This window comes from Artemia franciscana, chromosome 1, assembly GCF_032884065.1.
Source record: "Artemia franciscana chromosome 1, ASM3288406v1, whole genome shotgun sequence".
In the NCBI taxonomy this organism is placed as follows: Eukaryota; Metazoa; Arthropoda; class Branchiopoda; order Anostraca; family Artemiidae; genus Artemia; species Artemia franciscana.
Genome location: NC_088863.1, coordinates 13,273,883 through 13,289,464, shown reverse-complemented (window position 1 = coordinate 13,289,464; position 15,582 = coordinate 13,273,883). Strand labels below are relative to the sequence as shown.

At 34.9% G+C, this 15,582-nt stretch overlaps 1 protein-coding gene across 9 annotated transcripts in view; it reads right to left on the bottom strand.

Moving 5' to 3' along the window:
- The window catches only part of LOC136025923 (6-phosphofructo-2-kinase/fructose-2,6-bisphosphatase-like), a 127,176-nt gene that overhangs the window by 4,611 nt on the left and 106,983 nt on the right, over positions 1–15,582 (bottom strand). For 6 of the 9 annotated variants that reach the window (XM_065702020.1, XM_065702030.1, XM_065702045.1 and 3 more), the window contains 3 exons: positions 12,623–12,844; positions 8,490–8,852; positions 2,150–2,236 (listed from right to left, as the gene is read on the bottom strand). In XM_065702020.1, coding sequence (XP_065558092.1) covers positions 2,150–2,236; positions 8,490–8,852; positions 12,623–12,844 — 672 coding nt within the window. The remainder of the gene's footprint in view (positions 1–2,149; positions 2,237–8,489; positions 8,853–12,622; positions 12,845–15,582) is intronic. The other 3 variants (XM_065702053.1, XM_065702012.1, XM_065702071.1) reach the window with 1 other exon arrangement.

Below are 15,582 nucleotides of genomic sequence, written 5' to 3'. Positions count from 1 at the left end.
AAGAGTTTGTCTTGGTTTGAATCTTATTTAAGTGATCGGAAGCAAATTGTGGTGAATGGGTGTTTTACTTCTGTGGCTAGTGCGATAACTTGCGGAGTACCCCAGGGTTCGATACTGGGTCCTCTTCTATTTTTAGTTTTTATAGATCGGATTAAGTATTATTTGTCAGAGGCTAGTATAATCCTATTTGCAGACGATACTCTTTTACTCGTAGCTGCTCCATCAGTTGATCTACTTTTGATAAAATGATAAAGGCAATGACCGACTTTACTGAGTGAGCAGATTTCAATCTTTTGGCATTAAATTATACTAAAACTAATTATATATTATTTTCTCGGATATCTAGTATTGAAACTGATTTAGAATCAATAATAAACGGAAATCAAATGAAAAGAGTAAGGGTAACAAAACATTTGGGTTTTATGATTGATGAAAATTTATCATGGAAAACACATTCAGATATTATAGCTTCAAAGTTGTCCAGATCTCTGGGTGTGCTTCGCCAAGTTAAAATCCCAGAAAATTTTGATTGCTTTATTTCACTTTTTTTGTACCCATATACTTGTTATGGTTGCTCTGTATGGGTTAGTAATTTTGTGTCCTGTTATAGAAAAATCCAAAAAATCCAAAATAAAGCGGTTAAACTTTGTCACCCAAAACTTCGTTTACTTATAATATTAATGAACTTTACATTAAGAATCAACGTTTTGATATTTCAAAAACAAGAGATTACCAAGTTAGTATTTTCACATATAAATTTATCAATAATATTCTTCCCTCTTATTTCGAAATTTTTTTTCTCCATTAATAGTTATCTCCATAGCCATGATACATGAGGGGCATCAAATCTGGTACACCCATTTAGAAATACGGTTAGAGCTCTTTTGTAATTAAAAATTTTGCCCCCTCTGTATGGGATATTATTCCAATTGAAATAAGAAATTCGAGTCGTCTGACATCCTTCAAGGCTGCAGTTAAGAGATTTTTCCTTGCAAAAGAATAGTATGTTTGTATGTATATGTATGTAGTTTATATGTTTGTATGTAGTACTATGTAGAGTAGAGAAGACTACCACCTGCTGCCCACAAACCCTTTGGGGCCTTCTTAGCAGGTGCTGCAAAGTGTTTAGTATTTTAGTATACATTTCTTAAAATAAAATTTATCTTATCTTATTGACTAAATAACTAAGAATTGCCGCAAAATAGCTCTATTTGAATTTCATTAACTTTTTTGTAGTTAAACGAGGTAAAATATCAGTTTACAAAATTTAACTTTGGTCAACTTTAAATGAAAACACGAGGAGAACTAATTCGTATTAGAAAATATCATTGAAAAATAGAATTTCCCCAAAAAACGTATTAACTTAATTATTTAAATTTAGCTAAACCTAAACTTCATAAAACGCAAAGCCATAAATTGACATAATCCAGCATGCAAAAAATAAAAGCGAATAAAAAGAGGCTTTTTCACGGAGAGCAGATAAAGCGAAAAAAAAAAAAAACAACAAAAGAAAAACAACGCGATTTCAAATGAAATTTAAGCACCTCATTTTTTTTTGCTTTTTTGTTCCTGCGTGTCATCTATTTTGAGTCCATAAGTGACATAGCTGAGCAAACCAAAAATAAAAGCGAATAAGAAAGAAGTTTTTTTTTTACGCAGAGAGCAGACACAGCAAATTTTCACCCACATGTAAATAAATTAAAACCAAGATTGTCTTCCAATAAAATTTAACTGCCATATTAAGTCTAAAGGTTGTCATCGACAGATAAAAATAGAAAAAAAAATTAAAACCAAGATAGTTTTCCAATGAAATTTAATTGCTTTTTTGTTGTTGTTATTGTTCTTGTCTGTGACCTATTGTAGCAAATCCCATAAAAGCGAAGTTTTTCACACAAAAAAAAGACGAAATAAATTTTTATACACCATTATATAAATATTAAAATATCTTCTTAATGACAGTTAATTGTCACATTTTTATTCTTTTCTCTTTTCCATTCTGACAAGTCCGTAATCGACTCGATCAAACATGCTAAAGATAAAAGCAAGATTAAATAAGCTTTTTACGCAGAAAGCAGATGAAGCCAATTTTTTTCAGGCATTATGAAAAAAAAATGGAAACGTTTATCGTTTTCCAATGAAATCTAATTACCACATTTATCTGTTCTTGTCTGCTATCCACTGGGGCGAAATCTCTAATTGACATAGTCGAACTTTTTCGGCTGTTTACCTCCGCTGCCTAAAATATCCAAGAAAAACAATTTGGGTTAGTTTCTACTTCTTCTAACTACAAGCAAAGTTTCATGGTTTCAATCGTGTTCCGTCAGCTTTGTAAGGAACTAACATTTATGAATTGGGCGTTTTAACGCCACCGCGGTTTTCCGCTACCGTATGTTTTCTGCCACCCTGAAAATCTTGCATCATCAAAAGGATTAGTTGGGTCAGAATAGACAGGTTAGGTTAGTCTATGTCTATGTTTTTGTCTATATATGTGTCCATGTCTATGCCTGTTTTTATGTCTATTCTGACCTACCTGAATTAAAATGTGGCGGAGAACCGCGGTGGCGTTAACACACTGCTACCTTAGGTACCGCATTTATTTATCCACGTAGACCTTAAAACAAAATTAAAGAATTCAGGAATTGAAAGGTATTTTTGAAATTCTATGGGAGGGGGGAGGGGATTTTTGTTTTCGATCTTTAATGAATATATCCCCCCTTCAGTAATTGGGTAAATATTTATACGTCGTTTTTATTAGAAATGCCCTTTTCCGGTATTTCAGGAAAAAAAAGATTTGAAAAACACATTTCCCCTTTTCTCTTTACCTCCCCCATATGCAGTCTTTTTTGTTATTGGCAGTCCAACAAAAACCCCAAAAGTATTAAAGAACCAATAAAGGATCTTATGTTTAAATTTTATATTCCGTATGTACAACTACTACTACTAACAACTCACTACAGCACTAAGCCGCCTGGGGGGCCAAAACAGCCGCTCAACTTCCTCAGCCATTTTTGCTCTTTACAACCTCCCAAGAAGTTTTAATTCCCTTAAAAAACTTACAAGCTATTTCTTCCCACCGATATCGGGACGTACTACTTTTCCTTTGGCTCCAAAGGAACGGTCGAAAAAGGCGATATTTGGCAATATGTAATCCTTTATCTGCAAAACCTCTCCAACACTTTTGGTATATTGCTTTTCTGCATTCCTACACTTCGAATTTTTCTATGCAATGGTGGATTCACACTATGCCGTAGAACCTTTCATACTAGTATAGTGTAAGACTTTACGCTATGCAATCTTAGGGAGCAAATTTTGTTCATAACGTCATTTTGTCAAATAGACTGAGATATAAATATAATTTTACGTTACGTAGGTTTATTTTAGGTTATGGAAAAGTTAATATAGTAGCAACAAAACGATATTTCTGGATAAAAAACTAATTAATTTTGAAAATAAGTTCGTAAACGTCTCTGAAAAGCCATTTGTGCTTGATCAGAGATTGACTCTCCATTTTCATTCCACATTACTAATTTTTAAATGGTTTGCTTGCAATGATTATCATGATTTTAGACGATATTTGTGATTGTTTTACGGTTACGTTAGCTTATAGTGAAAGAACTTGCTTTAGTGAGAAATGTTACGTTTAACGTAACGTGATGTAATCACTTAGCATAGAAAAATCTGCGAAGTGTGGAAGCCATTAAGACGGCAATTTTGCAATAATTCAATAGCTGAAATTCAGCAATATCCGTCTAGCAAATGATATTTAATAAATTTGTTAAAGAAAGATGGGTGGAACATTTTGAGAATGTGCTAAACCGAGATACAGTTGCAGGAAAAGATATAGATGAAAATGAAAAAGTTTGTGATACCTTGGATGTGAAGGAAGATTTGTTTAGTGAGAAAGAATTAGCGACAGTACTAGAAGGATTAAAAAATAATAAGGCCCCAGGTGCTGATAGTATGATTAATGAGTTCCTTAAATATGGTGGCTCTGAGGTTAGGAATAAGCTACTGAAGATTATGAACATGATTTTTGAAAAAGGGGAAGTACCCAATGATTTTAGGAAAACCTTAATTAAACCACTGTATAAGAAAGGTGACAAGAGTGAATGTCGTAATTATCGAGGCATTAGTCTGGTCTCTGTAGGTAGCAAATTACTGAGTAATATGATACTTTTTAGACTGAGACATGCTGTAGACAAAGTTTTAAGGGAAGAACAATGCGGTTTTAGAAAAGGTAGAGGATGTGTCGACCATGTTTTCACTCTTAGGTTAATAATTGAGAAGTCCCTTCGTTGTCAAACACCTTTGGTCCTTAGTTTTATCGATTATGAGCAAGCTTTCGATTCTGTTGATAGAACAGCGTTAACAAAGGTCTTATCGTTATATGGTATACCAGAAAAATACATTAAAGTGATTTGCGCTATGTACGAGAATAATACTGCTGCGGTTAAGGTAGGAAATGAGGTTAGCAACTGGTTTTGTATTAAATCAGGAGTTAAGCAGGGTTGTGTTCTATCCCCCTTTATATGGATCATTTTGATGGACTTCGTCTTAAGGAGCACAGGAAAGGCAATTGGAGACCATGGAATCAAATGGGGAGGAAGAACGCTCCTGGACTTAGATTATGCTGATGATTTAAGCATATTAGATGAAAGTGTGAGCAAAATGAATGAATTTTTAGAGGTTTTGCGAGTTCAGGGTGCTAAAATAGGCTTGAAAATTAATGTTAAGAAGACTAAGTCACTAAGGCTAGGAATAAGTGAAGATGAACAGGTGACCTTAGATAACGAAAAGATTGATCAGGTTGGGAGCTTCAGTTACCTTGGTAGTATTATTAGTAAAGATGGTGGGAGCAGTGAAGATGTTAAAAGTAGAATAGCTAAAGCTCAGGGTGTTTTTTCACAGTTAAAAAAAGTTTGGAAGAATAGAAAGATAAGCCTACAAACCAAGATTAGAATATTGGAAGCTACAGTGATGACAGTGGTCAAATATGGCTCTGAAGCATGGACACTCCGAAAAGCAGATGAAAATTTACTAGATGTTTTCCAGAGAAATTGCCTACGGATTGTTCTGGGTACCCGGCTGACTGACCGTATTTCAAACAGTAGGTTGTACGAAAAGTGTGGTTCAATCCCGCTTTCTGGGGCTATAATGAAAGAAAGGTTGAGATGGCTAGGCCACGTTCTACGGATGAAGGATGACAGATTACCGAAGATTGTCCTTTTTGGCCAACCGTCTGGGGCTACACGGAAAGCAGGTCGTCCTTGTCTGGGTTGGGAGGATGTCATAAATAAGGATTTAAAGGAAATGGGAACTTCCTGGGAGGGTGTAAAGAGGGAGGCTTTAAATAGATTAGGTTGGAGGAGGAGCGTGCGTAGCTGTGTTGGCCTCAGGCGGCTTGGTGCTGCAGTGAGTTATTAGTAGTAGTAGTAGTAGTATTGAAATAAAAGGCTTCAAAAAGTGGACTTTTAGGCCCAAATTTACGAAATATACATATAGGAAAGAATCAAGTTCTTAGTTTTTCTTGAGGTTATAAACATCTTTGTTATTGAGTATACTATATAAACTTCCAGTTATGTTGTTAGCTTGCGAGCTTTTGAGTATTTACCTGGATATTTGGACGGCAGGGGAGGATTTATCTGCGGAAAAGGGGGAAGGCAGTGGCCGGTGGCCATACCCTAAGTACCTGAAAATTGCATCTTATATTATCTTGATTAGCGCCTTCCCCTTGTCTACCACAAAATTTTCAGACCGAATTTTAATTACATTTTTATTTATTAGCAAAATTATTTTCAATTTATTATTTAAATTATTTAATTATTATTAATTATTATTTTTTAATTATTTTTATTTTTAATCTTTATTTTATTCATCAACCTATAATTTACTAATTATATTCGTTACTAACTGCCTCCTCTACTTTATTTTAATAAAAAGAAAATCTAAAATTACAAAATGATTATAACCGTTAGATTATTTGACATTTCTGCACCCGGGCAACTACCCCTTCTGTCCCTACCTAAAACCAACCTCTGGGTTTGAATAGACCTAAGATAAGTCAAGGGGCCAGGGAATGTTTTTATTTTGATGTCCTTGGTAGAAAATCTTGCCCGATGTCAATTTTGTTTTCGGAAAAGAGTCAAAACTGATCAAAATTGCTATGATATTAGACATTAATTGCCGAAATTCAACATGCAATTTGTCATTGATCCCAAATTGGAAAAAAGACCTTAAGAAAGTGAGACAATAAATCCAAATCCAATACAAAAGAGTACATATAAAAGCGTAAGACGAGCACATTAACAAAACTCACAAATATATACTAACGCAAAATAGACCATAACCATTAGTTATTACCAAAACGTCGTATCTTAGGCAACTGAATAAAACTAACAAAAGTTTCATTTTGTCAGAATCCCATACAGGGCCGTATCCAGGAAGTGGTTCGAAAACCCTTCGCAAGACATTAATATTTTTATGAGTATATCCCTATGAATCTCTATGAATTTCCATAGAATTCACTCGTGTGAATACACTCGCATCTTTTTCTATTTCAGTCGTATAGCCCCAGAGAAAACCAGCCGTTGTTTATGATGAGTAATAAATAAAAACAGTTCATTTTATTGCAGAAATATCCAGTTCCAAGATTTCTAAAATAATCTAACTAAAATAAAAAAATTTAAACTAATATGCACCACGGTTGCCACGAAGTATTATACATACATTTTATTTAACATTCTTATTGCTCTTCTTTTCTCTTGATTGCTTAATGTTTACATATTGTTTTATTTCTCATATAATTAAACAAAATGTAAAAGTTTCTATTACACTTTAGCTTAGTAAAATAGAACAGCAATCAATTTGCCAGTAAAACAAAAATCAATTGCAATAATTAATTTGCGAAAAAGAATTCAGTATTCTAAACCATATTAGCAGAAATACAAATCAAAACAGTAAATTTGTTACGAGAATATCTTCATCCTTGCATTTCCAATGAATGCATATATTTCAGTCTTCATAAAATTTATATGTATTCTATTCAATTTCATTCATGTCTAATTATACACTATAAAATTATATTAGAACAATGTCCGATTTCAATTTTAGATTGTGAAAAAAAATGATGATTGTTTATCCTACATTTATGTCTAATGATAAAGTTACCTAGGAACAGAATTGAAGAGCTCGATAAGGGAATTTACGAATATTATGTAAGAAATATTTGGAAAAATGCATGAGTGCACAGATCACAAGAGGAAGAGAATCGCAATCAGGGCTAATGGCCCTGATAGTATGTCATAGCCGGATATATTTCTCCACAGGGATGATGGTGAAATATCGAGAGAGGGTTCTTTCAAACAGGGCTTTGAAGTTTTAGTCCCCTCTATAACGAATAAAAGAGATTGCGCCACAGAAAAGTAAAAATTATGCTATTTCGTGCTACAAACCGTAGATAATGGCCTAAATAAGGCCAAAAACCAAAGTTCTATTTTAAATTGTTCTGACATTTTGAACTGTCCTCTAAAGATGAATTCGTATGTCTGCTTAGCTAGAAATTAGTGCCTTTTATATGATCTTTTGACCAATCATAATTTGCTTCCTCTTTTATAAGCAACCCTGATTGGTCGAAAGTGATGATATCTAGATTTTTTTTATCAATCATAATTAGTTTTCTGTTTCATCAGTAGCTCTGGTTGGTCGCAAGTGATGGTGCCTAGAAATTGATGTCATAGCTAAACACATATGTAAATAGGACTGCTTACTTTCGCTGATTTTCACACGTCCGAGTTAATTGCCAAAACCGTTGGTTAAGCTGTTCTCAAAGGGAGGATCGGCAGCGTAATGCAGATCAGGAGCATCAAAGTGTGATTAAACATGCATTATCAAGCGGATCTTTCCCTTGAAAACAGTTCTTAGCCATTGTCTCATGAGTGTGAAAATTCCAGATTCGACCTTTATTTGTGACAGGGGTGACATGTCCGTGGACTGTATATTCGATACAGAAGATGAGCTACGTTTTAATTTGGCATTTTTTCGGAGAAGGGGCCAACTGAGAATCACGTTTTACAATTTAGTTGTCTTCTCGCATTTTCATTGGTTGATTAGCTTTCCGTTTTCGTATTGTAAAATCACGTTTCACAATATGGTTGTCTTCTCGAATTTTCATTGGTTGATTAGCTTTCTGTTTTCGTATTGTAAAATCACGTTTTACAATATGGTTGTCTTCTCGAATTTTCATTGGTTCATTAGCTTTCCGTTTTCCTTAAGATTTCAAATTGAAACATGTCAAATCAAACAAAATGTCAAATTAAGCTATGCACTAGGGGGGAATACCAGATCCAGAGATGTAGAAATTCAATTAGTTTCTGGACAGCTTAAAATATTTACCAGAGGTATTAGAGAATTTTCCAACAGCAAATTACAGTTATAATTCACAGATTACTGCATTAAATAAAATACGAAGTTCAATCGTAAACAAAACTTACCGGCGGTTTAGGCCTGTGTGTGTCAACAGCAGAAATAGGCAAGTGAAGATATTCAACATTGCAGCCATAGGCAATAGGAGTCAGCTTAATCACAGTATGCAAAGGCACCTTGATATACGGAAGCTCCTCCGCTGGGTAGTCAAGAAAATAAGCCAATAGACAGCGCAGCACTGCCTGGTGACACACAACGAGGACGTTAGTTTGACGTTCGAGCTCCATGATGACGGGCTCTAGACGGGCAACGAGATCTTCGTAGGATTCACCACGAGGGTATCGGTAGCTAAATTTGTTGGCGTCTCTTGCGGCGAACTCCTGGGGGTATTTTGCCTTAATCTCTTCATACGTCAGCTCCTCGCAGATGCCCTGTAATTAATTTAATTAATTGATGGAGCTGGTAATTAATTGAAAATGATAATTTTTTGTGGTTAAATCTCCATAGCATATCCAGAAAAAATCATACAAGAACTTGAAGCAAGGACCGAGAAACTGCAGATGCTCTGCAATTGATTTAATTGATTGATTGAGTCGGCATTTATTAATTAATTAATTAGTGGTAATTAATTGAAAATGATTGTAATTAATTAAAAATGATTGTATTTAATTAAAAATGATAAATCTTCGCGGTTAAACTTCATAGAAAATCCAACAGAAATTATAAATCTTGCAAAAGCTTGAAGTAAGGACCAAGAAATGAAAAAAGATTTTAGAATGGCAGAGCGGTTGCATGGGTCTTTGGCAAACATACTTAAGTTACAGGTAAACAGAAAAATGATTATTGTCCTGCATTTGACAGTTAAACCGTAGTTTAAATACATTAGTTTATTTTTGTGAAGTTTTTTCGCAGATCAATCACATTTTCCTTTGTTTCTGGAGTAAGAAATAGCTCTGCTTTCCTGAAAACTCATCGGTTTGAAACCTATGTGTAAGATTTGTTTCAAACAAAGAACGTATGCCCCAGTGGGGACGTCCTAGTAAAGAACAAACCACAGCCCATACTAACCAAAAAATCAAAAACGGGTAGAAAAAACCTCTAGCAAGAAAAAATTACAATTTTTAGCTGATCCAGGAACTTTAGCTAATATTTCAATTAGTCTTAATGCTAAAATGTTATTTGGAAATGAGTTTACAGATGTTTCGAAAAATGGCCTGAGCCCCTCGAAAATGACGTCAAATCCAAATAAAAAGTACACCATTGGAATCCACTGCCAAAAACCCATTAAAGGAAATTTACAGCCCCCTCACCTCGAGCGATAAGGAAAATCACTTTCTACTATGGGTAGCATTGACGTGTCCTCTTTTTATTCTTGTGTTGTTTTTTTCTTAATCGCTAGCGTGAAAAAAATTCCGTCAATCTATATATATAAAAATAAGTTGTCTGTGTGTGTGTCGAGTGACGTCATGTTTGTGTGTCGAATGACGTCATGTTTGTCGACTGACGTCATTATAAGGATTGAGCTGTATGCGTCATGAAGCTGTTTGTCGACTGACGTCACGTTTTTCAACTGATGAAATTACATACCGGGACACAGGGACACAAATGACGACCGGTACACAGGGAATATAAATGACGACCGGGAACCTCAAAGAGAAATTACAGACTGGGACACCCGGACACAAATCACGACCGGGACACAGGGAATATAAATGACGACCGGGACACAGGGACACAACTACAACGGGGACGCCGGGGGCACAGGCGGGATATATAAATGACGACCGGGACACAGGGATTGTTCGAATAGAAATTACAGACCGGGACACAGGGAATATAGACCGGGACACTCAAAGAGAAATTACAAACTGGGAGACCGGGACACAAATGACGACCGGGACACAGGGAATATAAATGACGACCAGGACACAGGGACACATCATTAGAATAATGAGGTATAGATCTGAATACGGATTGTTTTTCCCATGGACAATTATATGTTGCATGTTCAAGAGTCAGTAAACCTGACAATCTATTTATATGCAACATATATATATATATATATATATATATATATATATATATATATATATATATATATATATATATATATATATATATATATATATATATATATATATATATATATATATATATATATATATATATATATATATATATATATATATATATATATATATATGTATCTATCTCTATTCACAGGTGGGACAGAGGGACACAACTACAATGGCGCGTAACGATTTACGCGCGCGGGGGGGGCTTGGGGGGCGCGAAGCGCCCCAACAGCTAGTTAGTATAATAATTTTGAAGTCGTCCTGGCTGAGTGGTTGGCACGCTGGTGTGGGAATTATTTGTCCAAGGGGAACGAGTTCAATCCCAGTTGTGACCAGTTATTTAGTTTGGGACGGGGGTCAGTGGCGTGACTCTGTAAGCTAAGCCAGAGTCGACCCAGCTCTAAATGGGTACCTAGAGAGACCTGGGGAAGGTAAGGAGGAAGGGTGTGTGAAAGCACAGGATGGTTGGCCCCCAGCCCCCCCCCCCATTGCACTTCCTGGCTGAAGGGCTATGAAACGGAGATCAGCACCGCCGGTTTATACCTTAAGGGTCTAGTGCCGTCTTACTTAGTATAATAATTTTACCGAAGTTTTCCAAATATTTTTTTATAGCCAAAGTGGCGGACCCAGGACCCCCTAAGACTTTTTCTGGTGCCCTCATTCCAAATTTGCCAATCTGGTCAATTATTGGCACCCTTGTCACATTGCTCCCCCCCAATATTTTGATTATTGGCTTCCTTACCACATTGGGCCCTCCATGATTTAATCTAGATCCGGCCTAGTGATAGGCATTATGGGAGTTAAGTAAAAAGAAAGTTACATCCTTTCTACTTTGATTTCAACGTAGCCTCTGTCTAAAATGATCTTGTAATTAAACCGACTTTTATGAAAAGCACGCAATATTTAGTCATATAACGCAATGTGCATGCATGAGTAAGCAATTACTGTGATGGAATCTTCAAAAAAAAAATAAACCAACTTATACCGGTTTATAAAAAATAAACCGACTTTTATATAAAGCACGCAATATATAGTCATATAACGCAATGAGCATACATGAGTAGGCAATTACTGTAATTAAATCTTCAAAAAAAAAAAAAATGACGCAGAAAACAAACTAGTTTCTTTGCTGAAACATGTGACTGGAATGTTAGGACAGCTGATAATTGATTCTCAATTACTCGGTATTTCCCATAGATTTATCACATTAGTTAATATAGGTGTGATTTTCAAGCTTACTGATTTGTATTTATACCCATAATTTTCCTTTTTGGAAAGGTTTGAGGGCATTTTGAGATTTGTACACAGAGAGAGGGATACGGAAAGGGTTTTTACGAGTCGAGAATATGAAAAAGTGTTCTTGGACCATAAATTTTTCGTTTAATACTTGTCTGTTAAACGAGACAGATTCAAGAATTACGATGTGGTAATATCTAACAGTAACCAGTCATCATTTGGTTGTTTTGAGTGAGGGAAACTACAATGTAGCTATATTTCAATTAAATATTTAATGTATAAGGGTGATTGGGAGTTAAGTTAGGTTATATATTTAATATAATACGCTCTGCGCGGCCTACTTTCCAGAATTCTTTGTCATAGTTTCCATGATTTTGTTTCTAAAGTATTACATTGTCATCATGTTTTGGTATATTTCATTAGTATAAACCTAACTTCACTTCTTGGGCGTGTTTCGCTTAGCAGATAAATACCTTTCCTTCTTATCAGAGCCAACCCTCACTCTCACCCTGTATGAAAGTATGTTTAAAATGATCAAAGCTTTATAGTGGCTTACTACCCCCTCAGAGCTTTAACTATTTTAGTTCTAATGAATTAATATTTTAAATAGCAAGAATTTTAAGCCTTCAAAAAAGTTACTATGTGACTTCTAAGCATTTTAGTTAAATCAATCATGAAACTAATCAAAAATAGGCAATAATTAATCAAAAATAATAAAGCATAATCTAAAAACACTTTCATCAATGGCGCCTTGTATTATAACAAAAATGCATGGATATTGAGTTTTTTGCAGTTTTTTGCAAGTAAGGTCCTTTATGTGAACTTTTCTTAACTACTTTTTAAGGCTAGCAAGGCTTTTTCGGTTCGGTTATAACAGAATAATAACTTACCGCGTCAAGTTCATTTAATGCACGCCATCTTTCTTGGGGTGCTTCAGTAATCATTCCCGCTGTTTGTACTGTTCTTTTCATCCACGATGTCCAGATCCTCAAATTGGGAAGCTTTTGTTGCTTCACAAACTTAGCCAAGGCTTCGGCATATTCTCGGCCTCTTTCAGAGAGGCTCGAATCGCCTCCAATCTTTCCATTTAAATTATACTCACTCTCCCCATGCTAAAAAATAAATGCAAGACTTAAATACAAGGTATATAAAAGTTTGAGCGACTGTTATAAATGCATAGGATACGCCAAATTAAATGTTGCTTTTCCGCGATAAAATTTACCTATAAAGAAATTAAAATTTGTGCAATGGGGAATAGAAAACCTAGGGTGCCCTCTTTCCGCCCCTGGTGTAAATATGAGAACGCCATATGTGCCACAGTTCCGCCAAACTTGGCCCAGTGTCTGCCCCACTGAGAACGCACCACCTGGTGTACGTGATTTCTATAAGTGGGTCCCCCCTTGTAGGGAACCTTAGCGGGAGGGTTTAAAAATCATAATTCATCTAGAAATGTACATGGCGATCCATGCAATTTACAATTCGGCTCAATCGTCTCGTTATCGCTTCAGCAGAACTTTGAGTGTCAAATTTTTACTACGTTCTGGAGTGGCGTCCCTGGTAGTGGTGGGGGGGGGGCAGATTTTGAAAACCGGCCATTTTGAGGCTATTTTCGAAGAAAAGGACAAAATTGCCTCCCCCCTCCCTAAAGTTTTGCGGACGCCACTGACTTTCTGTTGTACTACTTTCCAGAAAAATTATAATTCCTAAATGTGAATTCCACTAATGAAACAGAGACGTGTTGATTCGGAATTTAAAACAAGCTCAAAAAGAGATATATGTGTTTTCCAGTGAAAAGTTAATGTACACTTTTATCTGTGATACAATAGTTAAACCAACTGATGTGTTAAATATTGTTTTTAAGAGCAGATTTTCTTTTTTAAGAGTAGAACTATAAACATACTAATAATGAAACCTCGAGTCAAAAGATAACAAATAAACGATTTAGTGAGATACTTTAGAGAGATTTAGAGCAATTTTCTTATCCAGCATACTTTTTTTTTCTGTAATCCATTCGGAATATTTTATTATCGTAGTTTGTTTGTTGATAAACAAAATCAGAGAAAACCATTTAAGAAATATTTTGCATTTCTCAACACGGATACTTTTTTTTATGTAGATTGCATAAGCAGCATAACTTGATAAAAATGATAATAATAAAAATATCAATGGTATATAAAATTAAAAAAAGCACAAATATTAGTAAAAAATGAAGAAAAACGAGCTATTATTTACATCAACAGCGACACAATCGGAAAAAAATCTGAGGGGATATAAAAATGATGGCCGTTCAAGCAGATATCCAAAATAAAGGTAGAAGGTAAAGGATAATAATTAACAATATAAAGGTAAAGGATACGGCACTAGACCCTTAAAGTCCAAATCGGCGGTGCTGATCTCCGTTTCAAGGCCCTTCGGCCAGGAAGTACAATGAGGGGGGGGGCCGTCCGGTGGTTTCGCACACCCTTCCAGCTATCCAAAATCAAAAGCTATTAAGTCAAGTTTCCATGTTTAAGTACCCAGCACTCATTTGACATCATGCTCTTTTATGTGGAGGGAAATGAAAAGGAAAAAAGGACATTAAATATACTGTCCCAAACAACTGGGAGCCATTTTTGATCTATTAAATTTAACTTCTTAAAAAATAAACAGATACCATTTACTTTTTTACTTTTGGACAGATGTACAAAGGAACACATTTCTTGGCGCACCATAGCCGTTTTTCATTTGTATATTTCTTCAGGAAATTTATAGTTAAATTCTCACATGGAACAGGTTGTACGAACCCAGCAATTATATTTTGTTGAGAAATTTTAGGTTGAAAGAGAATATGATTTCAGAGAAATCGAAAAAAAAAATTGAAACGCTCCAATAAGCAAAGTATCACTGGGGGGGGGGGGGGGTTACAAAAAAAACTAAAAAACGCTCATCAAATTTGTGATCTGAAGTTCATGAGCTTTCTCGTCAGTTTTCGTAGGGGCGGATCCAGGTGGTTCTTAGGGCACACCCCTCACAGAAGTTAAAAAACTGCATAATTACAGGGATGGAGGGGCGTAAAATAACAATAGGGGACCCCAAGTTTTTTTGGTGCCCCCATCAAACATTAATTCTATATCCAAACCAGAGTTTTTGTAAGGCTTATAAGAATCAGTTAATTTTTGCTCTGTTTTGTTAGCCAATTCCAATAACTATGCCAAAACTGGTAGCATTAGTTCAGAAAACGTGAAGTTACGAAACTTAAATGTTGCAAAAGCGAAAAGAGAGAATAGACTTGGTTTTATCAATTAACAATATTTCATTTTTAATAACTTTAGACTATATTTTAATTAATAGCATTAATATGGATAATTTCTTATTAAAGATTTAAACATTAAGCAATAATAAAATAAGTATTTCAAAAGAACATCTCTATTTTTTAAAAAGTCCTTAAAACATGGCAAATACTAATTTAAAGTCGAAAGCGACCAACAACACTTCTCTTCTTTTTTTGCAATCGAAATAGAAAGATTGACCATATTGAATTGTCATATTGGCCACATTGACATAGTCGATATGTCAACTATGTCAACAGCGTCCGACTTCTGCAAACATTACGTCTATACAACTCGACAAAAGTAAATAAATCAATTAAAAGAATATTAGCTTTTTGCACTAATTACAGGTTTGCCAAAACAAATTTTCTACGTTTAATTAGAATTGTCAAATAAACTCATAATTAAGAATTATGAATATATCAATAATAAAAGCATGATAAAAAGATGACGTTAAAAGTAGAATACTGTTTGAATAACATTAAAAATTGAAGATAACATTGACAAAAGTTGACAGCAATACAAGTAAGGTCGAATATCAA